The sequence below is a fragment of the Suhomyces tanzawaensis genome (genome assembly GCF_001661415.1).
Source record: "Suhomyces tanzawaensis NRRL Y-17324 unplaced genomic scaffold CANTAscaffold_1, whole genome shotgun sequence".
Taxonomy (NCBI): Eukaryota; Fungi; Ascomycota; class Pichiomycetes; order Serinales; family Debaryomycetaceae; genus Suhomyces; species Suhomyces tanzawaensis.
In genome coordinates this window covers 1,345,490-1,372,000 of record NW_017963636.1, presented here as the reverse complement: position 1 = coordinate 1,372,000, position 26,511 = coordinate 1,345,490, and the positions used below count along the sequence as shown (strand labels likewise).

At 50.2% G+C, this 26,511-nt stretch overlaps 11 protein-coding genes across 11 annotated transcripts; 6 read left to right on the top strand and 5 right to left on the bottom strand.

Moving 5' to 3' along the window:
- Positions 1 to 473: 473 nt before the first annotated feature.
- Positions 474 to 1,208, top strand: CANTADRAFT_45306 (uncharacterized protein; the record flags this gene model as incomplete). The annotated part of the gene is made up of 1 exon (XM_020209199.1): positions 474 to 1,208. A coding segment is annotated over one exon (735 nt), but the record flags the coding sequence as incomplete, so codon positions are not given.
- Positions 1,209 to 1,987: 779 nt separating this feature from the next.
- On the top strand, positions 1,988 to 2,530 carry CANTADRAFT_127951 (uncharacterized protein). Its single transcript, XM_020206236.1, has one exon. It carries the CDS (start codon positions 2,095 to 2,097, stop codon positions 2,368 to 2,370), a length of 276 nt encoding a protein of 91 aa, XP_020067030.1. The 5' UTR covers positions 1,988 to 2,094; the 3' UTR covers positions 2,371 to 2,530.
- Positions 2,531 to 2,689: 159 nt separating this feature from the next.
- CANTADRAFT_19515 (uncharacterized protein) lies at positions 2,690 to 4,549 on the top strand (the record flags this gene model as incomplete). Its single annotated transcript, XM_020206455.1, has 1 exon — positions 2,690 to 4,549. The coding sequence occupies one exon, from the start codon at positions 2,690 to 2,692 to the stop codon at positions 4,547 to 4,549; it is 1,860 nt and encodes a 619-aa protein (XP_020067029.1).
- Positions 4,550 to 5,230: 681 nt separating this feature from the next.
- On the bottom strand, positions 5,231 to 6,013 carry CANTADRAFT_87865 (SNAP receptor; the record flags this gene model as incomplete). The annotated part of the gene is made up of 1 exon (XM_020211391.1): positions 5,231 to 6,013. The coding sequence occupies one exon, from the start codon at positions 6,011 to 6,013 to the stop codon at positions 5,231 to 5,233; it is 783 nt and encodes a 260-aa protein (XP_020067028.1).
- A 2,287-nt stretch (positions 6,014 to 8,300) lies between these two features.
- On the bottom strand, positions 8,301 to 13,766 carry SLM2 (phosphatidylinositol 4,5-bisphosphate-binding protein; the record flags this gene model as incomplete). The annotated part of the gene is made up of 2 exons (XM_020209158.1): positions 8,301 to 8,422; positions 11,459 to 13,766. 2 exons carry the CDS (start codon positions 13,764 to 13,766, stop codon positions 8,301 to 8,303), a joined length of 2,430 nt encoding a protein of 809 aa, XP_020067027.1.
- A 388-nt stretch (positions 13,767 to 14,154) lies between these two features.
- Positions 14,155 to 15,900, bottom strand: DBR1 (RNA lariat debranching enzyme; the record flags this gene model as incomplete). The annotated part of the gene is made up of 2 exons (XM_020209195.1): positions 14,155 to 14,699; positions 14,997 to 15,900. 2 exons carry the CDS (start codon positions 15,898 to 15,900, stop codon positions 14,155 to 14,157), a joined length of 1,449 nt encoding a protein of 482 aa, XP_020067026.1.
- A 482-nt stretch (positions 15,901 to 16,382) lies between these two features.
- MCR1 (cytochrome-b5 reductase) lies at positions 16,383 to 17,285 on the bottom strand (the record flags this gene model as incomplete). Its single annotated transcript, XM_020208812.1, has 1 exon — positions 16,383 to 17,285. The coding sequence occupies one exon, from the start codon at positions 17,283 to 17,285 to the stop codon at positions 16,383 to 16,385; it is 903 nt and encodes a 300-aa protein (XP_020067025.1).
- A 296-nt stretch (positions 17,286 to 17,581) lies between these two features.
- Positions 17,582 to 18,661, top strand: CANTADRAFT_87859 (NADHX dehydratase; the record flags this gene model as incomplete). Its single annotated transcript, XM_020211390.1, has 1 exon — positions 17,582 to 18,661. The coding sequence occupies one exon, from the start codon at positions 17,582 to 17,584 to the stop codon at positions 18,659 to 18,661; it is 1,080 nt and encodes a 359-aa protein (XP_020067024.1).
- Positions 18,662 to 19,377: 716 nt separating this feature from the next.
- Positions 19,378 to 21,447, top strand: CANTADRAFT_24643 (uncharacterized protein). Its single transcript, XM_020207172.1, has one exon. The coding sequence runs from the start codon at positions 19,718 to 19,720 to the stop codon at positions 20,972 to 20,974; it is 1,257 nt and encodes a 418-aa protein (XP_020067023.1). The 5' UTR covers positions 19,378 to 19,717; the 3' UTR covers positions 20,975 to 21,447.
- Positions 21,448 to 22,366: 919 nt separating this feature from the next.
- GPD2 (Gpd2p) lies at positions 22,367 to 23,476 on the top strand (the record flags this gene model as incomplete). Its single annotated transcript, XM_020209021.1, has 1 exon — positions 22,367 to 23,476. The coding sequence occupies one exon, from the start codon at positions 22,367 to 22,369 to the stop codon at positions 23,474 to 23,476; it is 1,110 nt and encodes a 369-aa protein (XP_020067022.1).
- Positions 23,477 to 24,191: 715 nt separating this feature from the next.
- CANTADRAFT_43395 (lysophospholipase precursor) lies at positions 24,192 to 25,982 on the bottom strand (the record flags this gene model as incomplete). Its single annotated transcript, XM_020208954.1, has 1 exon — positions 24,192 to 25,982. The coding sequence occupies one exon, from the start codon at positions 25,980 to 25,982 to the stop codon at positions 24,192 to 24,194; it is 1,791 nt and encodes a 596-aa protein (XP_020067021.1).
- Between the last annotated feature and the right edge of the window lie 529 nt (positions 25,983 to 26,511).

Sequence of the window (26,511 nt, the reverse complement as noted above, 5' to 3'; positions counted from 1 at the left end):
GACTGATCTTTTTGCCTGAGATTGCACTTGAAGATTAATTGTATCATTCTGCTCTATGCCATCTCAACATTTTCTCATTGCAGCGATATCACACCAAATTACCAACTACACGCTAATCAAACTGACTAAGAATATGACAGGAAATCCTAAGAATCGGCAGAGTAAAAATCGCTATTATTATTGTAGTAGATAACTTGTGTTTAATAAGTATAAAGAGTAGAATTGACCAGTCAATAACTGAGTCTATCTTTCCCTCTGTAGTTCATACCGTCACTCAGCACCACTGGCCACTTTTAAGTATCTTGCCCATGAAAGTACTCAATGCAATTCACCCCAAAATTGTATCGTTGTTCTATACTACACCAAGTGGTCCCGTCTGCTCTATCCATAAAACCATCAATATCCTCGTCTTCCCCAGATCTGTCGCGATCGTCTTATCTCAGCCATCTCCATATTTATCGCGACAATCAACCATGTCTCAAGAAGCTGAGAGCGCCTTAAGCGGCACCATATGGCCAATTCCCTTGACAGTGGAAGATCGAAACACCCACGACATCATCAAGTCCACCACAATCTATCTCCATGTTGCTCGGTCCCAGATCTCCAATGACGACCCCAACTTTACCAACATCTCCATCACCGGAGTGTACCAAGACGGTAGTTTCCACACGGACATCACTGCTGAGTTGTCACAGAGCATTTTTCGTGGCGGCAGGGTTCCCAAGAAGGAATGGACTAGTGTCCTTGCCGGCTTGTTTCCCATTGACGAGGAGGACAGAGACTCTGAAATCAGTCAGCGGCTACAAGTAGAGGCCAGGCTCATGGCGCTACAATCCCAGTACGACCCGCTCACGGGAGACTTGCTCGAGTCGGACGATGACCCCAATAGCGGTGCATTGGCTGTATCTATCAAGACCACCGACAAGCTCCCGTTGACTGTGGGGTCGTTCGATCTCGCTGCTGTGGAGCTAGACGAGCACCAAGGCAACTTGTTCAACTGGTTGGACTTAATCCACGGCCAGCGCACGGCCATGAGCTCGGAGATCGAGTTGTTGAAGAAGCGAATCAGCACCCTCGAACAAGAGAACTTTGCCGTCCGTGCCAACTACGAAACCAGCGCCAAAAGTCACCGCATGATCGTGGACGACTTGGAGCAGAAGTTCTACCAATTGTTGGACTCCAAGAAAGAGACGATCTGGAGCTTGACTAAGGACAAGTACCCCACCGACCACCTAGAGGGCCTCAACGAGAGGTACCGTACCAGTGGGTTGAATTTCATCAACCAGGACGAAATCGCAGACGAATTGGACCAGAAGTACATCAAGAAACGGGCAGCGTCTGTCAAGCGAGAGCGGATCAAAAAGGAGCCGGTCTCAAGGCGGAAAAAGGTCAAGAAAGACTCCTCGGATGTGGAGATGACCACGCCTGAACCCTCCGAAAGCCCAACGCCAGAAAGAGAAAAATCTCCGGAGTTAATGGACTCACAGAGGGTGGAGGTCAAACAGGAGCCGGTAGAGGACTTTACAGATGACAACCACCCAGCAGAAGCACTTGGAGAAAAATACCCACCAAATTTACTGAACCAAGAAACCTCGGTCTCCATGAGCGAATCTCTACACCCTGCTGAAGATGCAGTGCCCAACGAGAACAATAGCCCCGCATATCCGGTCACGGTCAAAAAAGAATCAGAATCAGAAATCGAAGACAGCCTTCCGGCACAGGACCCGGCACAGGCATCGCCCCACCAATCGGCTCAGGACACAGACTATTCCAGTGATGGCGAAAAAGACCTCCTGATTGCAAAAAGCACTCCCGAGCGGCCCGATTCAGAGCCGCTCCAGGAAGACACTGACTACGGCAGCTCGGACGACGATGAGTAGCTCACGGCCGTTGGCCCCGGGTTTTGGCGTTCCTCGGCCGTTATTTGTCCTTAGACTCCACGGATCACGGCACCACCACGCATGCATCGGCCCCGCAGAAACTGAGACATGGTGACAGTAGCCCGTCACCAACCCTGACACATCGGTGCTGGCCCTGGGGGGTGATCTACTACATCCCCACAAGCATGGTGGTAACCCCTACAAACCCCCAATAATGCCACTCACAGGTCCCAGTAATGCCACCCCGGTACTAGTACCGTGGTGTTTTTTCCCACCGTCCTCCCACTACCTGTCGTGTCGCGCCGGCCCAACAATGCCGGTAATTTCTCCCCTGGCGGCGGTAGCTCCCCTCGCGTCCCTCGCCATCCCACCACTATTTTGTTCAACCCTTCCAGGCTTTGTTCTGCGCAGAGATCAAAAGAAAATTTTTCGGCCTAGGTCTCGTTTTTCGTGGATACTCAAGTTGGTGGCCCTCATTTTGTCCATTTGATTCATCCGTTGGTTATTCAAAGGTCTGCCACATTCTTTGTTCAGACCCCCACTCCCGTACAGCAAACGCCTCAGTTGATTGATTAACATCCTAGATCAGTTGGTGCTTCGTTGAGCTCTGTTAATCCATCACTGCATTCACCATCCACCGTGTCATCATCAGTGATTGATTCGATTTAGTCGATCTCGTTCGTTTTTTCTCCTTTTTCACTGGTTCTGGTTCCTTCATTTCGTTGTCTGATATATTTGGCTGATTTCTTCTTTTACTTCGTTGTCACTTGCAGTTTTACTTATAGACCCTTAAAAGTTCAGACAAAACCATGTCCTACTACGACCCTTATCAAGGCATACCTCAGCAGTATATGGCCCAGCCTTACTACCCGCAATACTACCAGCAGAACCCAGAGGATCAATTGATCCTTGAAGGTAACATGCCTCCTTCGCTCGACACCAGGCAAAACTCGTTCGAGCAGTACCCTCAGTACCAGAACGATGCCTCCTTCGGGTTTCAAGACGACGTTTCCTCTACTGTCGGTACTGGGAACGAGTTTTACAATGAAGACGGTGTGTTCATCAACGGCAACACGGGCGCCCCAGGGCAATCCTCCATGCCTCAGGTTAACCAAGGTATGGTAAACCAAAACCAATCCCAATACGCTCAAATGAACAATGGTGCTAACCATCAAGGCGCCAATATGCCACCAGTCTCAAACATGCAATCGCAAACCCAATCCCACCAAGGTGAAATGGTCTACGGTCAGAACAGTGGGCCTGCTAACTCCAATGCGGCTCCTTCTAGAACTGTGTACTTGGGCAATATTCCTTCTGATATCCAACCAAATGAATTGTTGGATTACGTCAGATCGGGTATTTTGGAAAGTGTCAAGATTTTGCCTGCCAAGAACTGTGCTTTCATTTCCTTCATAGACCATCAATCAGCTTTGTTATTCCATTCTGATTGTATCTTGAAAAAGTTAAGTATCAAGGGTCATGACATCAGAATTGGCTGGGGTAAGAATAGTCCAATTTTGCCTGCTGTTTTGGAATCTATTCAAAGGGATGGAGCCACTAGAAACGTTTACTTGGGTAATTTGAACAACCCAGTCAATGGAGAAATTATAACTGAACAAGAATTGAGAGAAGACTTGTCTTGTTATGGTGTAATTGACTGTATCAAAATCATTCCAGAAAAAGGTATTGCATTTATTCATTTCTTATCTATATTGAGTGCTATCAGATGTGTTGCTAATTTGCCATTGAAAGAAAAGTATTTGGATAAGAAATGCTTTTACGGAAAAGATAGATGTGCATTTATCACAAAGACCCAGCAACACAATGCTGCACAATATTTAGGATTGGCTCCAGGGATGGAACACATCGTTACTGCTGCCGACCGGGAATTTATTTCTTCTGCATTAGTTCAACAATCTGCTGCTGCTGCTCAAATTGCCACTCAAGCTGGTGGAGCCAACAATTTAGGTAACAGAACCGTTTATTTGGGAAACTTACATCAAGACTCTTCTGTCGAAGAGATTTGTAACGTTGTCAGAGGTGGTTTGTTACAAAGTATTAGATTCTTGAAGGAGAGACATGTTTGTTTCATCACCTTCATTGATCCCATTGCTGCTGCTCAATTCTTTGCTATGTGTCAATTACATGGTTTGACCATTCACAACCGTAGAATCAAGGTTGGATGGGGTAAGCATTCCGGTCCATTGTCTAACGCTTTGTCGTTAGCTGTTTCCAATGGTGCTTCTAGAAACATTTATATTGGAAACATCATTGATTTTGATTACTACAATCCTCAAAAGTTGAGAGAAGATTTCTCCAAATTTGGTGATATCGAACAAATCAACTACTTGGAAGAAAAGAATTGTGCCTTCATCAACTTTGTCAACATTGCCAATGCTATCAAGGCTATCGATGGAATCAAATCTTTCAATGATTACAAGAATTTAAAGATCAACTTTGGTAAGGACAGATGTGGTAACTTACCAAGACAATTCCAAAGTCAAAATGCTCAAGTTGGGTTCAATGGACTTGAAAACGTCTCCAATCCATCATTTTCCGATAATGAATTTATGAATGAAGAGCCACACCAACAACACCTCCAGAACCTTCACCATCATCAACAGCAACATCATCACCAACAACAGCAACAAAACCAGCAACAGCAATAGACCTTTCATGAACATGTTTCCTTAAGGTGTTTATGTTGTCACAGGCTCACCATATGGATGAGACACATACATGAATCATGATCTGGTTATGTATAATGAAATCACATCTTTTTGTCTCCATTTTATTTATTTTCCGGTCCTATTCTTTAGATACTGATTGATATACCGGCGGTAACTATGATTCGTTTCGATCTTTATACATCATTTCATTATTGTTGAGTCTGATCAATGATAGTACGAATGATAGGAACAAAATACAAAAGAAGTTTATTCAAAAACCCCAAAAAAATATCATTAGCATTATCTTTTATTATACTTCGTAATTCAGTATTACCTATAACTTTCAAATTTATACATAAAACTTCTAGGCTTTCTATATATACTGAGTAATATGTTTTATTCAAGAAGTCCGTCCAAGTCATGGGAATATGGATATCCATTGTAGGGCTCCATTTCGGGGCTGTTGTGATTATCTTCCGTTTTGATTGAAATCGATTAAGGTGGGTTCTGTGTGCCAGGAAAATTTGCTTTGTCAGATCTTGATGCAATCGTTTAGTACCTTACAATGGGTTGGATCGTGAATGTAGCAAACCTGGAGTGGCGAACCAGGTAGTTCAGGCTTGTTTTGGGCCACTTGAAGAATCAGCCTACCGAGCATTGTGGGTTAATTGCGGTGGCTCCCTAACCGATCTTGGGAATGATCTTTACAAAGATTATCATCACTAAAAATGTCACAATCAACGCAGCTGTGACCTTAATCAAAAAGAACAAACTGATTTTGCCACCTGACTTATTTTCGAGATAGCTGTTTAAGTTTCTGTCGATAAGCTTGAACATGCTGGAATTTTTAATGATGTTCTCGTTAGTTTCGTTCAAGATCTGGAAGTCGTCGTTGAGGATCTTGGAGCTCAATGCGATGGCCGAGTTCTTGAGAGTCGATGTCAACTCGGTCAAGTCGTTGAGGATGTTTTCCTGCACCGACTCGTGGTACTCGTTGAGGCTGTCAGTGTTGTTGAGAGATTCATCGAGATGTTGGGTGTGCTGGCCTCCTGACAAAAGGCGCTGGCGGAGCGACGTCAAGTCGTCTTCCGCCACTGGCTCTGCTTCGTTGGTATTGTCAATGGCCTCTGGCTCAGTGTCCCTTTGCAATTCTTGCTGGTACTGAGCGGTGTAGGCGGCTGTCAATTTGCAGAGAACAAACTCCTTCTCGTCCACACTGCTGAGGAGAGTGTCCACTTGCTTCAAGGTATCTGTGTGGGTCCTGTCGTTTGCATGTTCTGTGGCTACCTTGTGCCTTATGCGATTCAACTCCGTCTTGATTTGACGTAGCTTGAACTGATCCACGTACGGAGAGCTGGCCACATGTGCCAGCAACTGGACGTATTCGGCTATGTTGGGGATCCGCAACGCCTGTATGTCTGCTGAATGCTGGAGAAGCACCAGGTCGATGGAGCGGAGCGACATGGCGGGATGTTTTGGTGAACGGAAATCGGTTGGTGGATTTGATGGGTGTACATGTAGAAGCTGCGCGGGCCTCAATAATCAGAGGAACTGGGGGAGCACGAGCCAGGACCACCGCTAGTAGGGCAAGAAAGGATGGCTATCAGAGGGATGCTTGGCTATCAGAAGCACGGATGGCTACCAGAGAGTACGGGTGCTGATCCAAAGACAGTGGTGTAGAGCGGTGGGAAGACTGGCCAGTAGTGGGAGTGTTACTAACTGGGCCAAAGTGGATGGTTACAAATGTGCGCCCAACTACTATCAAACGACGATCTATGGGATATGATCGTGGTTAGCGAAAAGGGCAAGGTTCTCTAGAACAAGAATATTTCCACAGGTTATGGGGGAGAAGCTCCTCTACCTGATTTGAGTATTCGAGTCCTGGAGAATGAATTTGGTGGCCAGCGAGCTTTTGTAGTGGCCAGGGGGTTACCCGGACATGAACATGATGGAGGGCAGAAGAGGGCTAAGGAGGGCTAGGAGGGTGAGAGACGTGGGTGGTGACAGGCGAGACGTGGGAGGTGAGACGTGGGTGGTGAGAGAGATGATACGAAGCCTCCCATCCCAGCTGACAGGGCACCAGCTAAGGTGTCCAGCCGTAGAAACTGCTCTGGATATTCCCTCACTGTTTCATCTGTACAATACTGTAGCACCTCTCTGCCCCAAGCTGCCACGAGACTCACAACCCATTGCATGTTGAAACGGTTCCTTACTGGGCTTATTGATCGGGTGACCCGATCCCCCAACCGGGGCTTCCTAGACAGTTACCTGAAATCCCATTATTTTGATGTGATCTCCTGCAGGTGCAAGCTACACAAACCGGTTCTGGGACAGAAGAGTTTGGTGGTGATGGATTCGAGACACCGCCGATGGCTGGAAACCGACAACCGTGCTGTTGTCTTCCTCGCTATCCAGGTATCCGTCTCCACTACTTTGGGTATCCACGATCTACTTCTGAGTCGAGAGTGTTTATCCAGCCTATTCGAGTTTTCAAGAAATTGACAAAAATCTGCAAAATCCAGGGCTGCACCACAGGCTCGGTTCTGCCACACCACTCATGTTCCTGCCGACAGCAAGCTCGTAAGTGGACAATGAATCAAGCCGGCTAGCCAAGCCAGAGAAACTGGACAGCCCGTAAAGCCCAGATAAGCCCGACAGGCACCGATCTGGTCTTTCCGTCCTCCATCTTCCACACTCCATCTTCCCATCTCGCACCTTCTCCTCTCAGCCTTTTCGCGTCCCGATCGGTCTGGACGCCAGGTGGTGCAAGTCGCATCCCCATCCAGTAGCGTTCTGGAAACCGGGGGGTACGCCCCTTCTATCGGGATCTGCCCCACGGGTGCACCGGCAGCGATCGGCCGTCCTTGTTCTCTGGAACCACCAGGGAATGGCGAGGGTGTTCCCTCCGTAGCCTCCTGCTGGTAGTCAACCGTCCCCCTTATCTTCTTTGCTAATACATAGCCTTCCCCATCCTTATCCTCCCTTCGCTCGCACTGACCCCGAATGGTGCAGGTTTCACAGGCACAGGCCGACACCCGCAGCCCTGGCGCCCGTGTCATACCCTTGTGAAGCGCACCCTCGAGGTCAAAGCCCCAGTCCCAGCTACCAGGACCGTCCTCTACCTACCCTAGCACCTGCCCTACGCTCCCCTGCCGTCGCCCAGCACCTCCCCTACGCTCTCCCCATCCTCCAACTCTCCCCTTCCCCCACCACCACCGCCTGCTCCCACCTGCCCATCTCTTAATTCCGGTGAGGCTTTGTCTGTTTACCAAATATTTTTAGATTGTATATAAGCAGCAAATCAGCCCGAAATCGCACTGGTTTTTCGCAGTGATCGCCTTCTGATTCTTCATCCAAAACACCAAAAGGTCGCTACTTCATTCAGACCGCCATCATCGTTGGTAGGCTCATCTGGACTGTCTTTCGCTCCCATGCAAATCCTCCCCCTCCTTGTGTTGTCGTGCTACGGCTTCCAGCTGGCGGCTGCCGCCTGGTCCTCGGGCGGGTGCTTTCCCAGAAGCGCCCTCCTGTCATCAGTCACCCTAGCCGACAACTTCAACTTCCAGCTGTCGGGCCACTGTGAGCAGAAGTGCTCCGACAGCAAGGTGGCTGCCTTGTTGAACGGTAAGTTCTGCTACTGTGGCGACACCGTTCCCTCTCAGAGCGACCAGGTAGACTCTGGCGACAACTGCAATGTCAACTGCCAGGGATATCCGTTCGAGAAATGTGGAGGCTCCGACTCCTTCCTCATCTACATCAACAGCGACGTGACGGGGCTGTCTGCATCTGCCAGCTCTGCCACCTCGTCATCGTCATCCTCGTCATCATCATCTTCGTCATCATCCACATCGTCCCTGAGCTCGTCGCGGACAACTTCGTCACGGACCACGTCGTCGTCATCCTCGTCGTCCTCGTCGTCCTCCTCCTCCTCCTCGTCCTCCTCTAGTGACTCCAGTGACTCCTCCTCCACCACCACTTCCTCCTCCTCCTCAGCCTCACCCTCGGCCTCCGTGTCGGTGATCGTCACCACCGCACAGCCCTCCAAGGGGTCCGAGTCCATCATCTACAAGACCATCACCCCCTCAGCCTCGGCTCTGCCCACCTCCCTGGCCTCTGCTGGCGCCCACTCCTCCTCTAGCAACGGTGGCAGCAAGAAGTCACTCTCCAGCGGTGGCATTGCCGGTGCCGTGGTGGGTTCCATCGCAGGAGTGGCCTTGTTGGCCCTCTTAGCTTTCTTCCTCTTCAGGAGATACAGAAAGGACGACGACGACTTCGACGACGAGTTCACGCTTTCTGGCCCCATCAGCGAAAAGCCTGCTGACGGCCTTGGCCCCGAGCCTCCCCTCGATCCCAACCCATTCTTGATTGCAGGTGGCTACAACAACTTCGACACCTCGCAGCAACTGCAGGACCCTACTCGAACCCCTAGTATGGGCCAGCAGCCCCACTCATACCAACAATTGGCCTACGCCAACCAGCACTACAATGGCACCAGCTCCGACTCCAACACCAACAGCCAAAATGGACACAGTCGGTCCAACTCCACTGGATTGGGCCACGGATACCACAACTCACACGGAGAATCGTTCAACTCCAGCAACGCCGAAAAAGACTTCATTTTCCACGACACCAACTCCCACGGTTTGGGGGGCCAGGACAGGCCTCCCTCGCCCGAGTTTGGGCGCCGCAGATTGAGCAACGGCTCGTTGCCGGACATGATAGCTCGCCAACCGGGCTCCTTGAAGGTGGTGAACAACTGAACGCCCCTTCCTCACGATTCTTCTCTACGTTATGCTCCGCTTACTTCTCCTGTGTTTTACTAGACTAATACATTTTCGTTTCCACCGTAATCTGCGTAGTCGACACGTAATTGTTCCCGTAGTCGGACGTAATTGGTGGTGTCCAAAATTAGTGGTGTGTCCCAAACTCAGTATCTGTCGTCTGCTGATTAGCCTTTAAGGCTACGCCCCATACTAGTAATGCGCACAAAAATACGTCAACCTGCCGTACAGGTTGGTCTATGGCACAGCCCAATCAGGTGCTGGGAGTGAAGACGTTCGCCACCTTCTCGGACGCCCACCGCCGCCACCGCCACGGCCACCACCGTCTTAATGGCAGGATCTCATTTCTCCAGGCTTTGTGGTCGCCCAGACTCGCGAATAGTTCCAAGCCTTCGCACCCCCAAACAGGGCAAACACTTACCTGAACAGTGTCTTGAGCCCACTTCGCTTAGTCAGTGTGGGCCGGGGCTTTGTGGTTTGTTTACTACAGCGTTCCAGTTTCCAAGCACCATTTGATGGTGTCCCTTGGCATCCAGATCGGTGGAGACTCTCAGCAGAGGCCGGATCGGGTCTCGTTGTGATGGTTTCCCAGCATGGAGGGGTGCTTCCCCTCCCCCTGAGAGTCCACAATAATCTGGCTTGATCTAGCTGCGCCGATCTGTGGTGGGACTCGATTGTTTGGCTTCAATGCTACAAACCCATTCGCGGTGGTGTTTATTCTGTGAACCCTGCTTAAGCGGATAAACATTCACCCGCATGGCGGCTGCGAGTGAACAGTGTCACGTGTGCAGATGTCGGGTGTCAAGCTGACAGCGGTCACGTCACGTGTTCTCATCCATCCATGAGGGCTCGCGCCCTTGTGCTCGCGGCTCCTGCCCGAAAAATTTTCAGCCCGCACAACCACTGCCTCCTCACTCTGTTAAAATATAGGTGATTTTTCTTTTGAAGATCTTTAGAAACATCAATATAATACAAAATGTCTGGTTCTGGTGCTTCCGGTAACAAGTTCCGTATGTCTGTATGTGTCAACGATCATGGAAACCAATAGAAGTCGAATGTCGGATGGAACTCGCCCCCTCGAAGCCGTCGTTGAAAATGGTCATCTTGAAAAGTTTTAGTGGAGAGCAGAACAGCGATGTGCAACTATTCAAAGCAAGAGGATCGAAGCCCTAAGGAGGATTCCTCGAAGTGACGAGCAGGCAACGAGATGCCCATCCCAAAAAGCCGATGAGCTCATTCGATACCGTTTATCAAACAATACTAACCCCTCTAGTTAGGTTTGCCAGTTGGTGCCGTCATCAACTGTGCTGACAACTCTGGTGCTAGAAACTTATACATCATAGCCGTCAAGGGCTTTGGTGCTAGATTGAACAGATTGCCAGCTGCTTCTGCTGGTGATATGGTCATGGCTACCGTCAAGAAGGGTAAGCCAGAATTAAGAAAGAAGGTTATGCCAGCCATCGTCATCAGACAATCCAGACCATGGAGAAGAAAGGACGGTGTCTACTTGTACTTCGAAGACAATGCCGGTGTCATTGTCAATCCAAAGGGTGAAATGAAGGGTTCTGCCATCACTGGTCCTGTCGCCAAGGAATGTGCTGATTTATGGCCACGTATCGCCTCTAACTCAGGTGTTGTCGTTTAAGAGTCTTGTATTTTAAGTAATTTATAGTACATCCACATCGATTAATGGTAGAACATTTGTAAGATTTTTTTGAATTTGAGAAAGCTCATCGAGTAATCATTATAGAGTGTATCACATTCCAGAACTGATTATGCGAGTTACCGTTTCCATGCTGAAGATCTAGGAGGCATCTCGAACCTTTTTATGCAACTACTTAGCCTATAAAGTCACACTTGAGATTTTTTATGTAGTTTCTGTATTCCAACTGCAATTAAACTACAATCTCTACTTGGACTAGTCCTGACTACAACTGTACCAAAAAGACTCTGTCTACCTGTAATAATTCATTTATTAATGCCATTACGACTTTTTGTACATGCTGGCCCCAAAACTCCTAGTACTATCAAAAAACATTCCTTCGCTTCTTAGTTATCCCTACAGTGATTCCTGGGCTTCAGCGTCCTTAGGAATTGTTGCTAGTGGTCACTACCAACTGGATGTCACCGTTGCTCTGTAAAGTCGAAACCTCGTCTGGAACATCATTATTGGCAAAAGTGTGCTCCTTGTTCAACTTCTCGTGCTCTCCACCGTTTCTGTCTTCATTGATGGATAACCTATCGGTCGAGGTGATCACAGGTTGGAGGTGTGCTGGGTATGGAAGTGCCTCCCCGAATTGAGCAGGGCCGCCATTTGCTTGGACGTACTGAGGAAAGTAATTTGCAGTGTTAATCGCAATTGGTTGAGAAGGTACTCCTGGAGAGCCTGGTACTTGTGGTGCTTGCGCTGTTTGCGGCACACTTACAAATTGCTGCTGCTGAGTGTTGGGTTGTGGTGAGGCTGGGAAGTATTGAGGTTGGGGATGTTGACCTTGGTTGGGCATGGAAGGGGTCAAGGTGAAGTACTGCTGTTGAACTGGATCATAAAACTGCTGTGGCTGAGCTTGTCCAGGTTGAGGCGCCAAGTAGTAGGGATAGTTCTGTTGAGGCGTGAGAAATTGTTGATTGGGGAATGGAACAGATGGTTGAGCATTCTTGACCTGAGATTGGCTTGGCTGCTTATTTTCATGATCTCTCTGTTCATGAGTGTGACCGGGTTGCTCTGGCGACTTGGCTTCATCGTCGAAGGTGTCCACAGGTGTTATAATTGTTCCATCACTGTTGATCATGTTGGCCAATCTTGGCGATTGGTTATTCTTCTGTGAAAATGTAGATGATAATCTATGAGCATTAAGAATGGATGTAGCTTGCGACAACGGCCTCTGCTTACCATTCACATGAGATTCACCATGAGGGGGAGATGCATTGGTCAATCCAGATTTGATTGATCTGGCAGCAGTTCCTGACGATAAAACACTGGAGTTTCGAGAGAGCCTCTTAGATGTAGTGGTTGTTTCTGTTCCCTTCTTCTTGCTGAGATATCTTGCTCTCGAGGAAGGAGTAGGTAAGCTGGTTAAGGCCTTGATATCAGAATACCAGTTAATCATGCTCTTGTAGGTATCGGTTCTGAAAACCCAGTTGTGAGTTCTATGCATCAAACCATTGGCCAGTTTTGAGCTCAAAATGAACTTGTACACTCCACCAGTCTTACCATCGTCTTTTGAGTGTTCAGTCACAGTACAGGAATCCAAAGGTAACGACATTGCAGGTTGTTGGTCCTTCTTACGATCGGCAGTTTTAAATTCGTGAAGATAGTTGCAAGTTAACACGTACCAGCCACTTGAGTAACTCTTCAAGTATTTTGATCTTCTTTCCAAAAAGCCTTCTCTAACAGCAGCATTCAAGGTAGAATCGAAATTTGGTACATTAAGGTCAGCCACCTTTCTAGATGGGAATGAAAGGTCAATGAAGGTACCTGCCTTGATGGCAAACGAATTGTTTCCAATGGCAGCACTAGCGATTGAGTTAGAAGGCAAGTTCCTAGAGATGAAGGAATTCCACTCGAAAGTAGCCTCTTTAGATAAGAACCCGTTGTTGAAATTAGGAAGTAAAAACTCGGGGAGGGAAGAGTTTTCGGTGTTCAAAAGGTTCAAGAACTGGGACAAGTAGTTTTGAATCTCCAACACGACAATGGACTCCAAGTTACCCCCTGCATTCTGCAAGTTGGCGTAGGCTTGGTACAAGTAGTTTTCTTCGTTAAGCTGTCTCTTCAATTGTCTGTCCAATCTTATTTTGACCAAGTAGGGGTCGTTTTTCCCGTGGTCGGAGCTTCCGTCCACATGGTGCTGAGACGAGCCATCGTCTAACTTGTTAGAGGCCGTGATTGCCTGCTGGTACTGGTTCATCAACGCCTTTGTTTCGGTGATTTCCTTGCCCAAGCTAGTCTTGAAATCATTCTGCAAGTTCTTGATTTCCTTGATTTTGACCTGCAAATCCTTTCTCAACTCCTCAAGTTTGGGGATAATCACGTTGTTGATCTCCTTGAGGGTTTTCGAGGCGTTGGTGACGTTTTGCTGGTGGAACTTGGTCAAAATGCTAGGGATGTCTTGAATCGAGCCGTTTCCAATCGGCAAGAAGAACTTGTTGATGGCGTTCAACTCCTCCTTGCGGGCGGTGGCTGCATTGTTGTGATGTGCCGAGTGGCCCAGGGAGGTTGGTGGGGCTGTGGATGTCCCCACTGCCTGCTGGAGGCGCATTTGCTGTCTGACGATTTCTTCCTGGACGCTGGCGTATTCCTTGAGGTAGCTGACCAAGTCCTTGATGATGGACCGCCACGCCTGGAACCGTGACGCCATCACCTCGGTGGGGTAGTCTTGGGGGTTGGTGAACACATAAGGTAGCGACACCTGAAGCGGGTTGTTGTGGTCGAAGGTCATAGAGGGAGGAGCCGGTATTGGGAGTCAATAGACGCTGTTAAGGCTGGGTATTGGGATGTAGAGGAGACGGTGGATGCTGGCACACGAAGCGGGAGATGTGTGGAGCGCAAGGAGCGTGGCGGAGGTGGAGGGGAGATGAATGGACCGTGGATGGGTTATATAAATCTATTGCTAGCAGTTGGCGACAAAGTCATCTGACGACACCGATCACCAGCCACTTATTACGCTTGGCCATGACGCGGGGAGGTGCGGCTGGTCACGTGCGCGGCGCACGTGCGGTGTCTCACTTCCGAGCCCTCCGTAGGTGGGTCGATTATGTACTGACGGAGACGCTGGAAAATGTCAGTTCTATCGTTATTCTATCTTGTGATTCTATCTCATCTCTATATTATTGCTTCAGCTTGGACCCTGGCTCGTGCCATGGCGGAAGCGGCACTCCAAACCCCGCGCAGTACGCCGTGGTCTGGTTGCTGGGCCAGTACTGCACAGGCACCAGGCCCCCGGTCTCGCTGGTGGGTGCAAGTTGGCGGAAATTCGTGGGCACCTGTAACTGGCTAGAGGGTCGCTTAGCATAGTGAGCAGTTTCGATGTCTACCAACCGCCTGAGCTCGTGGACCACGTGAAGCGTGGACGGGTCTCTCGCCACCCTCGCCATATCAATCTGCTGGAACTTGTGGCCGTGCTTGCGGAGGTACTCCTCCACCACCTTGTTGATGGCGATGGCGCGCGGGTCGTACCAGAGTCCCTGGTGGTGGCACGAAGGATGGCCCTGGTGGCCCTCCACGGAAAATACCTCGAGGAACTTCCTCCTGGGGAGGCATTTGTCCAACGCTAAAAACTGGGTGGTGTGAGGAGGCCGGGGCTTTTTTCTGGGTGCAAAACCGGCGGGGGAAGACTCTGGGGTGGTCGTGTGGGCGACCTGGCGTCGTGTATCTGTGGGGGGTCTTTTCTTGTCAGATGGACTGATGTCGTCATCCATGTCCAATGTTATCTCATTGGTATTTTTTGTGATCTGGTCGTGTTGGCAGATTTGCCTTGAGTTTGCACTTAGTTCATGGATTGTGTTGTCTGTGCCAGGGGGTTTTTTAGCGGACTCGTCCATACTTATCTCGTTGTAATTTCCTCTACCAGTAGGTAATTTTGTAGGCTCGTCCATGTCCATGTTTATCTCACTGTAATTTCTTCCTCTCCCTGATACTTTGCTCGGACTGGGCTCATCCATGTCCATACTTATCTCGTTGCTATTTCCTTTGCCAGAGTCTATTTTTCTAGATTCGCCCATATCGATAGCTATCTCGTTCTCATTTGCTCTCTTTGACTCTGGCGTGCTCTGTCCCTGCTCCGGCTGGTCTTCCCATACCACCTTGGCCTCAAATCGTACATGCAAATGCCCCGAAAACCAGTACTTGGGACGGAGAACTCTCAACAAGTACTTATTCAACGGACTTCCCAAGGTCCCATTGTCGATATCCTTCTTAAACCACTTCTTCTCCCGTACCAACCATTTCTCGTTCCCGTACTTCTCGATGCCCACAGGCCAGTCATGACTCAAACAAATATCCAACTCGTCCATGAGGCACATTTTCAAAAAGTCCTTGGGCTTCACATGGTACACCGACCGAACCGTGCTGTCGTCGTACGGAAGCTTTTCGTCCTCAAGTCGGTTCTGAACGAACGAGTACCGATTGTAGATCCCACTGAGCCCGCCAATGTGGATTCCTTTGTACCATAGCCCACCAAAGTCTCCGAGGTAGTAGATGTTTGGTGCCACCCATCCTCCATACTTCAACTCCTGGAGGTATGACGAACACTCGTGGTTGCCTCCGATGAAAACCGTCAACACAGGGGCCTGGAGCTCCCCACTGTAATATCTGTGGAAGTCTGCTAGCTGGCGGTACTTTTTGGGCATACTGATGGTTTCGAAATCGGCCTCGTTTCTGATGGCCTGGAAGTCTCCACATATGATCAAAAGCTCGACCTCGGGTGGTAGGGCCCTGTAGATGTTGATTAGCTGGCCATGGCAGCATCCTTCGATTGCAACGACTGGCATTGTTATGGAGATGGTGATGATAAGATGGGATGCGATTCTGCGAAATAAACCCCACGGTTGGGCTTGCACCTCAATCCAGGGCATAAAAGCTGCCAAAAAGAATAGAGGATGGCTGTGACCCTAGCTGAGAGTGTTCCCAGAGTCATTGATACCAATTCCGTTCCTCGAAGACCAGTCAGAACAAGTTTACGTCGAAGTTGCGGTAGATGTTGAGGATACATCAACCATGCTTCAGGCAAGATTCATCAACGAGATCGGTATTTATATTTATTAGCTCCGCCAGTTCGTGCAACCCTAAGCCCAGAACCACTCTATGGGCACAGCAGTTGCTCTATAGAATCATTCATAGAGAAGCAGCTCCTTTTTTTACTATCGCATGGGCAGATTTTTCATCATATTTCCAGTCAATAATCGATTGGCCATGCCCCTACAAATACCTGAGTTCCCCTATCACGAAAGGCTTTTCAGCAACCTGACTCCCTGGTTCCAGAAATGTATTTCCCTGGCAATTGAGCTTCTAGAGGGTCTACAATTGGTATCTCAGTTGACGTTTTGAATTGATTTATCTAGAACTTGTATACGTGCTCCTTGGTGTAGCCCAAGTCAGCCAAAGCGCCGGTGACTTCACCCTGGTCGGTTGGGGAGACCTTAGGACCAGAAACAGACTTGTACAAGGCTGGTGGGCCACAGACAAAGATCTTGGAGTCCTTAGATGGACCAGGCAAGTTGGCTTCCAAGAACTCCTTGGTGACATAGCCGGTGTTGCCTTCCCACTTATCGGAGGCCTTGTCAACGAAGTAGTGGATCTTGATTTGTTCGGGGTTCTTCTTAACAAGAGCGTCTAATTCCTCCTTGATCAAGATGTCTTCTTCGGTTTGGGAGCCGTAGAACAATTGGACTTTAGTCTTGTCTTCAGGGTTCTTGCTGATCTGGTGGACCAATTGGTACAAAGGAGTGATACCACTGCCTCCGCCAATCAAGGCGATTTCCTTGTATTGGTTTGGTTCCCACTTCCACTTGACAATAGGACCCTTGAACGAAAGGGTGTCGTTCTCCTTCAAGTCGTGGGTGTAGGTGGACATCTTTCCGCCCTCGTACTTCTTGATCACAAACTCAATGGTACCCTTCTGGTCAACATCGGAAATAGGGGTGTATGGACGGATGACGTTGTTACCCTTGGGGGTGACGAACTTGGTCAACACGCACGAGGCAGTGACCAAGCCAGAGACGTGGTCCTTTTCAGGCAAGTGGAACACAAGGACCTTGGAGTCGTGGGAAACGTCGTAGGACTTGGCCAACTTCAAGTCAATCCACTCGTCGCTGTTGGAGAACGCTTTGGCGGTTTCGTTGGCGATGAACGACAGACGGGTGGAGTAGTGGTAGGCCAAGCCGACAGAGCCGACAGCGGCCACGAAGGGAAAGAGCACCCTTGGGTTGGACAATCTGGTGAGTTGGTGAGCAAAGGACATGTTGAGTGGGTGGCTATTGGCTGGCAGCCACAGGGTACTTATATTGCTGGCGAGGCGCGCCCGATTGGGACTGGTTGTATGCAGAACGCCCGGTTCAGAGGGCCATTAGTCATGGTTGCGCCCACAAGTGTAAGCAGCCAGGGGTAGTCGCTTCGGCCGACATAAACCGGCGCAGCCTCATCTCCACTCCTCGACGTGTTGCTGGAGGTTGCTAGAACCGTTGTGGCCCCTGGCTCCACGTGATCCGCTGTCATCGGTACTTAATCCACCGCTCGGCCCACAGTCCGCACCCACCAATGTTACGTAATAAGACCCACCACGAATTGCTCCAGTTGTCGAAGCACATCGTCCAGCCCCTCCTCCCCCACTTGCACAAGGGCCAGGCAGGCAAGATCACCGTCATAGGTGGCTCCGAGGACTACACGGGCGCCCCATTCTTTTCAGCCCACTCAGCCGCCTTAGTGGGCGCCGATTTGGCCCATGTCGTGTGCGAGAGAGCAGCCGCCCCCACCATCAAGCTGTACTCGCCGGACCTCATGGTCCACCCGTACTTGTACGAGTTGCACAGTCCCGAGCTAGGACTCGCCAGCGACGACATTGCTCTGCTTGCCAAGCTCCTGGTCAGCGAGCTCTTGGACAACAAATCGCCAGTCCTAGACTCCGTGATCGACTCGCGCGTGTTGCCAAAGGTGTCCAGCCTTTTGGCCAGGTCCGACATGGTGGTGGTGGGGCCTGGCTTCGGCAGAGACCCCTTGATGTTGAAGTCGTTGGTGCGCATCATCGAGGAGATCAAGGTGTTGAACAAGCCATTGATCCTCGACGCAGACGCATTGTTTCTAGTGGCTGCCAGCCCCCAGTTGGTGCAGAACTATCCCAAGGCCATCCTCACCCCCAACGTGATGGAGTTCAGCAGGCTCGCTGCCAAGCTCGGCATCGACGCCCGGGTGGGCGAGTCCGACATTGCCAAGTTGACCAGCGAGGCAGTGCAGTTGTCCAAGGCCTTGGGCAACGTCACCGTGGTGCGCAAGGGCCTGCACGAGCTCATCGTCAAGGGCGACCAGGTGTTGGTCAACGAGACTGCTGGCTCCAACAAGCGCGTCGGGGGCCAAGGCGACACCTTGACAGGTGCTATCGCCACCTTGGTCAACTGGTCGTACAACTACAACAACAAGGTGTGGGACCCTGAGGACGGTGCAGGCTTGAGTGCGGACGAGGCCAACCTCTTGGCCTGTTTTGCGGCCTGTTCGTTGGTGCGGATGGCCAGCTCCAAGGCCTACAAGAAGTACCACCGCTCTATGCAAACCTCCAACATCCACGAGTTCTTGAGCGAGTCGTATGTGGACTTGTTCGAAAACCAGGTGTTCTTAAAGTTTTGAGTGGCTGCGAAATGATGAGTTACGGAATATACGGATGCACGAGTGATCGAGCACAAATTGTAGACCAAGGAACCCCTGTAGTATCTGAGGTGAATGGGCGAGGGTGACATCTTATCGACAAATTTGAATGGTTGACATCATTAACTAATTGTTTCAACAAGGGTGACATTATGCACACCAATTCCGATGTGATACTGAATTGCGAAGAATTGAAGAAGTCAAATCTAGCAGCACAGCATTATCAAGATACTGTTCCAAAATAATAGTACCACTGGAAGATGAACAGGGAATCCGGCATATTTCACACACTATCTGGGGTTGCGGGAATCCATTAGTTTAGGAGGAATGAACGGTGAACTGTCCTTCGATCCGCGTTTTCTATTAAGCCTGATATGTGCTTGATCCAAAGCGACTTATTCGACTACTCAAACAGTAAGCCATTCTTCACAAAGACCAATTAATAAGCAGAATAATTTTGTAATTTGTAATCTACAACTACACTGTGACTTACTTTTTCCATGAAAAGTGACCTTTCCTTAAACAATGCAGAATTCACTCATCTTCCGAAATTTTCTTTCAGTTTTAAATGGTTCGGGAGTATTACTATACAAATTCAAATTATCGTAATGCTGGATTAGTTACAACTAATCAGTACTTGTAGAATTGCGAAGCCTTTGCTAGGCACTCGAATTAGCCAACTCCATCGTTATTCATTTTTTCAAAATTGTGAATAATTCAGCTTATGCGATAAATACAGCTTCTGATAAAATCGACTAAGCTTGATCCACTCTAACATGCACCAGCACAATACAAGGTTTACGATGAGTTGATCAGCTCCTACCTTGGCAGCTCTTCGCTCCAAAAGTGCCCCACACGTCACGTGCCTCGGGTGTTGCCCCCAGAAACGGCTAGCTTTCACACTGCGGGGCCCCAACACGTGACACTATCATCTGATTCTCGGGCCTCGGATAAGCACCCCAGAATCATCGAATCTACGCGGAGTCATCACTGTCATAAATTACCCGAATCCTCCACTCTTCCACCCCACATTTCACCATGGAAGCAAGTTGCGGTCCCTCCAACGCAGTATCCAAGCTCACCCAGCACTCCAATAGAGACAACTCGCTTCAGCATGAGTTCAGAGCCAGAAATCACCCTGGCCAGGGTCCTCAGAGCTTTAGACAGGGCCAGGCAGTCGATGCCCATCTCAACCACGAGTTTCAGCAGTTCAACAGCGGCAACGACTTTGCCAGCAGCTTTATGAGATCCGGTGGCTATAACGTGCCGCATGTCCAGCATCAACACCAACACCACCAGCCAGCACAAGCCTCCCAGAATACCCACTGGGTCCAGGACTTTGCGGGACTCAGCATCCAGAACAAGCCACAACAGAACGACTGGCATCACCAGTTCATGCAAAGCAACAACATGCAGACCAAGCATCACGAACAGTCACAAGCACATGCCCAGTACGACATGGGCCAAGCCCAGTACTCCAGCGGGCCCAGATTCCAGATGAACATGCGAACCAACCTCTCCACACCTCTTTATGCCCAGCAGCCTGCCGAGCAGGTGCTCCAGCAGCATAAGCAGCAGCAGCATGATTTCGACTCGCAATTCGATCTCTTGGAAAAGGAGCTCGAGGCCCAGCAGCTCCGTGCTGCCAACGAGACAGTGACAGGCGAACTGGCCACCATTGCTGACAATGATCTCGAAAAGGAACAGTTTGCCAAGACGGCTCAGCAGGTGGAAATGTCCATGAAGGCCTCGCAGTCTGCCAACACCGACATGAACAACAAGATCCAGAACTCGCAGTTCTTAAAATTGATGAGCTCCATTGGAGCACGTCAGGTGGAGCTCGAGGGTGACAAGCTTGTGGACGCATCCTCCCGCCAGGACGTCCGTGATACTGAGCTCGCCGACCCTGTCACAGCCACATCCCACCACAAAACATGTCAACACGAAACATGTACTGACGAAACATGTCACCACGAAGCATCCCACGACCAACCATCCCACCACCACAGTTTGCACCAGCACATACCCCACACTGGCCCCATCAGGACTCACCAGGACCCTGCACACGAGAATAAGTTACCCGATCCGTTGGCCCACATCATGGACGGGGCTCTCGGTGATATCAGCGAGCCGCTACTTGCTGCGCAGGTCGTCAGTGGCAACCAAGTCCAGTCTGGCGATTGGATGGAAGACGACATGTGGAGCGCACCTGTCAGGAAGCCCAAGAACAGCATTCTCAGCCCCGAGTGGCAGGAGGTGTTTGAGGACTACCGGAACGACGATGACTTCCACTAGGGGCAGTCTGTCAGGCTTGTCCTGGGCACTGGGAGGGTCCACTGGGAGGTAGACCATAGAAGAACATATAGATTCTGGGGTAGACCATAGAAAAGTACACTCTGGGATAGACCATACAACAACATAAACAGACAGACTTCAAAAGTGACAGGATGGTTTCCGAGCAACGCTGGATTACAAGCTACAATTGTTAAGCAATGCTACAATTGTTCAAGCAAGAATTATTCCAAGCAAGGATTGTCAAGCAAGGATTGTCAAGCAGAATTTCAAGCAGCGCAATGCTCCCAAGCAACGCTGTACTTCCAGCCATATGAGCTTCCACAAAGCCGCTGGAGCATTCTAGACAGTATCAATATCGATCCAACGGTCTCTTAGAGATTGACAACTTGGATACACCATGGCACATCTACCATTTACGCACCATTACATACACCTCATATTTGCATAGCAATATACGACAGACACTTATTTCCGTAAATCTCCAAAAGAAATGAACCACGCATGCCCACCACCTTGGCGCCACAACAATAGATCACCCTGGAGCATCCGGCATTGCCCGCGCCTCCATCCTGGTGCCATCGCCCGCCCACTGACACTCGCCAGGGTTCTCCCGTAATTAGAGCCACTACACATCCGTCCTATTCTGGCGTTCTGGGCAGGTGTCCGCAGCATGCATACAGTCCGAGTGGGCGACGTTTTTCCGAGCTGTCGGACGACCGTTAGCAGTCGCCAGCCCGTGCCAGGTTCGACTCATGCTGGCAACCTCTAGCCCATTCTGTGACCAGTACTTGTACCCCCCTCACACGTCGTCTCCTCTCGTCATTGCCTAGTCTTAGACGGCCCCAGCATTGTCTTGGGCACTGATGATGAAATGGTGCGTATGATGACGAACGGTGCCATGCGACTTCCAGCACCTCCCCTGCGACTCCCAGCACTACAGCCATACACTCTCTATCCCAGCAGGCCCCTGACACCCCTGGCAGATCACTGGCGCCCGAAGACCGCATGGTCGCTTGGAGCATGCTGTCTGATCCCCCCAGAGTGGAAATCTCGCCCAACATTCTTAAACCCGAACTTTCTTTTTCTGGGTCCCCTCCTGGGCCAGACACCTAGACATCTAGACACCAATGGTGGAAGCACCTAGAGGCGAGAAGCCAGGCTCCTCCCAACCATTGCCGGAGATCTGACTTCATGGTGACATCATCCAGCAGGGAAAAGAAACGACGTCATCGGAGGGTATGTCGTGAAAAAAAGAAAAGCAACCCGACCAACGGAATCGGAGTTTGTGGAAGACCTTTCCTGCACACAGTCCGATGCCTCAGAGGCCCCTCCCGCTATAAAAAGGTGCCTTTCGGGCCCCATTCTCTCTCCTCATTACACATCCTTACTATCATGACCACCACCGCTCCCTACAAAATCGCCAATCCCTTCAGAATCGCCATCATTGGATCTGGAAACTGGGGAACTGCCGTCGCCAAATTGGTGGCGGAAAACACCAACGAGAAGCCAGAACTCTTTGAAAGAGACGTCAACATGTGGGTGTTCGAAGAAGAGGTCAACGGCAAGAAGTTGACTGAAATCATCAACACCGAGCACGAAAACGTCAAGTACTTGCCAGAAGTCAAGTTGCCTGAAAACTTGGTGGCCAAGCCTGACATTGTCGAAACCGTCAAGGACGCCGACTTGTTGATCTTCAACATCCCCCACCAGTTCTTGGGCAGAATCTGCAAGCAATTGGTGGGCCAAGTCAAGCCATCGGTCAGAGCCATCTCCTGCTTAAAGGGGTTGGAAGTCGGCCCCGAAGGCTGCAAATTGTTGTCCCAGTCCATCACCGACACCTTGGGCATCCACTGTGGTGTGTTGTCCGGTGCCAACATCGCCAACGAGGTTGCCAGACAAAGATGGTCCGAGACCTCCATTGCCTACACTTTGCCCAAGGACTTCAAGGGTGAGGGTCAAGACATCGACGACTACGTCTTGAAGCAAGCCTTCCACAGACCATACTTCCACGTCAACGTCATCGAGGACGTGGTGGGTGCCTCTATTGCCGGTGCCTTGAAGAATGTTGTCGCCATCGCCGCTGGTTTCGTCGAGGGTGCTGGATGGGGTGATAACGCCAAGGCTGCCATCATGAGAATTGGCTTGAAGGAAACCATCCACTTTGCCTCCTACTGGCAAAAGTTCGGAATCAAGGCCTCCACTCCTCCCAACCCATCCACCTTCACCGAAGAGAGTGCTGGTGTTGCTGACTTGATCACCACCTGTTCTGGAGGTAGAAACGTCAGAGTTGCCAAGTACATGGTTGAACACAAGGTAGATGCCTGGGAAGCCGAAAAGACCTTGTTGAACGGCCAATCCTCCCAGGGTATTTTGACTGCCAAGGAAGTCCACGAATTGTTGGAGAGTTTCAAATTGCAACACGAATTCCCCTTGTTCGAGGCCACCTACAAAGTCATCTACGAAAACGCCGATGTCAACGAATTTCCAGAGTTGTTGGAGTAAGAACTCCTCCTATCCTATGAGTGGTTGACTTCGTCGCTACATGTATATTAGTATCGTTCATTTATAGATTAACAAACGACTTACACAGAATCTCCCGGTAGAACTTCATTTGGTGGCGCAATCAAGATACGACTATTTCGGATCAATATGTTAGTCCAGGGCACCAAACTCCAACGGTTTTGCACCGGCTTGCATGGGAATGTGCCAGATTGGTGGTGGTGGTATCGTCTCCATGTTGTATGACGTAACCGTGACTCACGAGGTATGAGCTCTGTTTCGACATGGCCGAATCCACCCACCAACGTGTTTCAAAGCCTGGCAATAACACTTGGGCTATTTATGGTGTTTTCTTCTGGTAAATTTACCCGATGGAACCCGTAGCCTCAAGTTTCAGCGACCGACCGTTGAGTATTTCATCAAAAACTAATTTATTATGGGTAGCTCCCAAAGGCTCGGGGCTTTTCAAAGAGTACGCTGGCAAGATACTGTTCAAACGCTTCTGGGCGTTCGTGCCGTAGAAGTTTGTGGTACGATCGTTTGTGGCTCAGGCTGCAATTCTGGTAGCACCCCTACTTGGAAACTACAGAAGCAGAGAAGTTGCGCAATACTTGGTATTTTGCGGTCGATCGTTCAGTAACTAATTATAACCTTACATTAACACCTAATTTAGTTTGTATGCAACCTGTTGAATTGGCTTATCAGCTCGCTTATTTATTCACAACGAATCACCCCCGTCGTGAATTCCCTTGGTGTTATCCCCATTGAAAAACGTGGCCCCCTTGGTAATCCCGTCAGGAGTGAAATTGTCACCAAGGTCTTCACCCTGGTAAATCTCTCCGTTCCAGCAGTACTTCTGGAAGCAACGTTTGCACTGGTCGCTCTGGTCCTGGCCGTTTCTCTCCTGTTGCCTTCTGATGATAGCACATCCCACACATGCAGCCCATTCGGAGTCGAGCTTGCCCTCTTCTCTGGAATTGACTTGGTACCCGTTGGCTATCACGCCTTGTCTCTGGTCCTTGGTGTACGAGAGTTTGAAGGTGGAGGTGTTGGACCAATAGGTGAAAGGCCTGTTAGCCATGTATACCACCAAAGGCACATCGTAGATGTTGTTGGTCAAGCTGGACAAGTTTTTGGCGTCACACCCAAAGAAGGTAGGTTTTGCGGTCAAATTCAAGTTCCGGAACGACGACTGCCCGGGAACGTAGGGGAACGGAGCGTCCTTGCCTTGTGGGGTGAACTGTCTCTGGTAGGTGGATACCAAAGAGGTTCCATCGGGCCAGCCGTGTCTGTCGTTGCTGTTGTCGTTGACGATAAGGACATCCACATCTCTGGCCGAGTGGAGGAAGGGTGTAAGAGGCACATTCTGGGTGTCTTCACCGCCATCCACCAATGTCAACCTCTGGGCCTTTTGGATAGAGGTGGAACCATTGCTGGAAAAGAAGGGGTTAGGGTCGTAATAGGCCACATCTTCCAAGGATAATGGCAATGTGCCTATGTCGAGCAACTTCTTCAACACGGGAGGAAGTACCGACTGGTCCATTTGGACAAGGAGCTGATTGAACAAACTGGACGAGGTTCCAACAATGAAACCGGCATTGTCGAACCCAGCGTAGCATTTGCCGTGTGGAACTCCGGCATTCACCTTGGTGCCGAGGTACCGAAGCTGGGAGAATTGGTTCAACGAGGGGTCCCAGGAACCGATTTCAAATGGGTTGACCTCGAACACGGTGGAGTTAAAGTTGAGGATGGTGGTTCCGGGAGCCCTTCCGTCGGCCACCACGATGGGAAACGGAAACTTGCCTGCTTTGAAGTCGGCGCTGGCAGCAATGTCCGAGTAAGTGACAGCTCTGCCGTCATGATCGAATGTGTTGAACAACTGATGGGACAATGCTCTTCCCCAGATATCGGTGATCGAGGTGAGGAAGAAGGCGGCTTGCTTGGCCAAGATGTCGAAGCCGATTCTAGTGAACTGGAGAGTGTTTTCCACCACATTGAATCGATAGGGGCGGATCACCGACCCCGAGGAGTCCCAGAGCTTGCCCTGGGAAAGGATATCTTCCACGGACTGGAAGTTCTGGAGCGCCAACGACCCCACCAACCACGAGCCTCCCGAGAGGCCTGCCACGTACGTGGATGCCTGGAGTATTCCCTTCAACGGCGAGTTGCCAGACGACCGCAGGTCCAACGCGTTTAACTGACCTGCTCCACAGTACATGGCCCGCAAGCCACCTCCACTAAACGTCAACGCGATGTTGATGTGTTTGTCGGCCAAGAACGAGTCGACGTCAAAGTCAGACATGTTGGCAGCCTTGAGGAAGGCTGCTAGCTGGGGGTCCGCCACGGCGTGGCGGACTGCCAACCAGTCCTTCTCGCTGGGCGAGAGCTCGGAAGCGTCTCTGGTCAACAGCAGTCCGCCAGGACAGCTGATGGTGCCAGGAGCGTAGCCGCCAGAGGGCAGGGTAGCGAGGGCCTGACTAACAAGCAACAAATAGATCCACCAGAGCATTTGGGGGCATGGCAAAAGTGGCGCTCCCACGAGCCTTATAAACCACGCTGGTGCTTGCCGTGACCATTGTGCTTTGACCACCGACGATCCAACACGCTCAGGCCTCCTGATCGTCTTGCAGGCGTCTTAAGCTTTGAACAACGACAATCAAAGCTGCGAAAACTCACCGGGCCTGGAACGAGGCACCAGCGAGCGCATTTCTAAACGGGGCGGATTGGGGCTTGGGATTGTTCCTGAAATAGGTGACAGGAGGCCAGGTAGGTTGGGCGAGCGAGAACGATGGGCCGTGGGGCTGGCAATCGTGGTGGGATCGGGATCGGCTGGTGACGGCACCATGCACCGGCCAGCGATCGTTGGCCTTTGGCACCCAAAACGGACTGCGCTGATAAGCGAGAATCTCGGTGCGAAGAGACATTTGACGAGACGGGTTGAACCACACAAAGAAATGGCAGGCAGTAGTAAGGATATTGGATGGACACCACGTGGAGGGTGTGAGGGTAGGTTTACGGAAAGTGGCTGATGGTCGGGC

Coding starts and splice junctions, on each gene's coding strand:
- CANTADRAFT_127951 (XM_020206236.1), top strand. CDS start 2,095: ATGCCACTCACAGGTCCCAGTAATGCCACCCCGGTACTAGTACCGTGG.
- CANTADRAFT_24643 (XM_020207172.1), top strand. CDS start 19,718: ATGGAAGCAAGTTGCGGTCCCTCCAACGCAGTATCCAAGCTCACCCAG.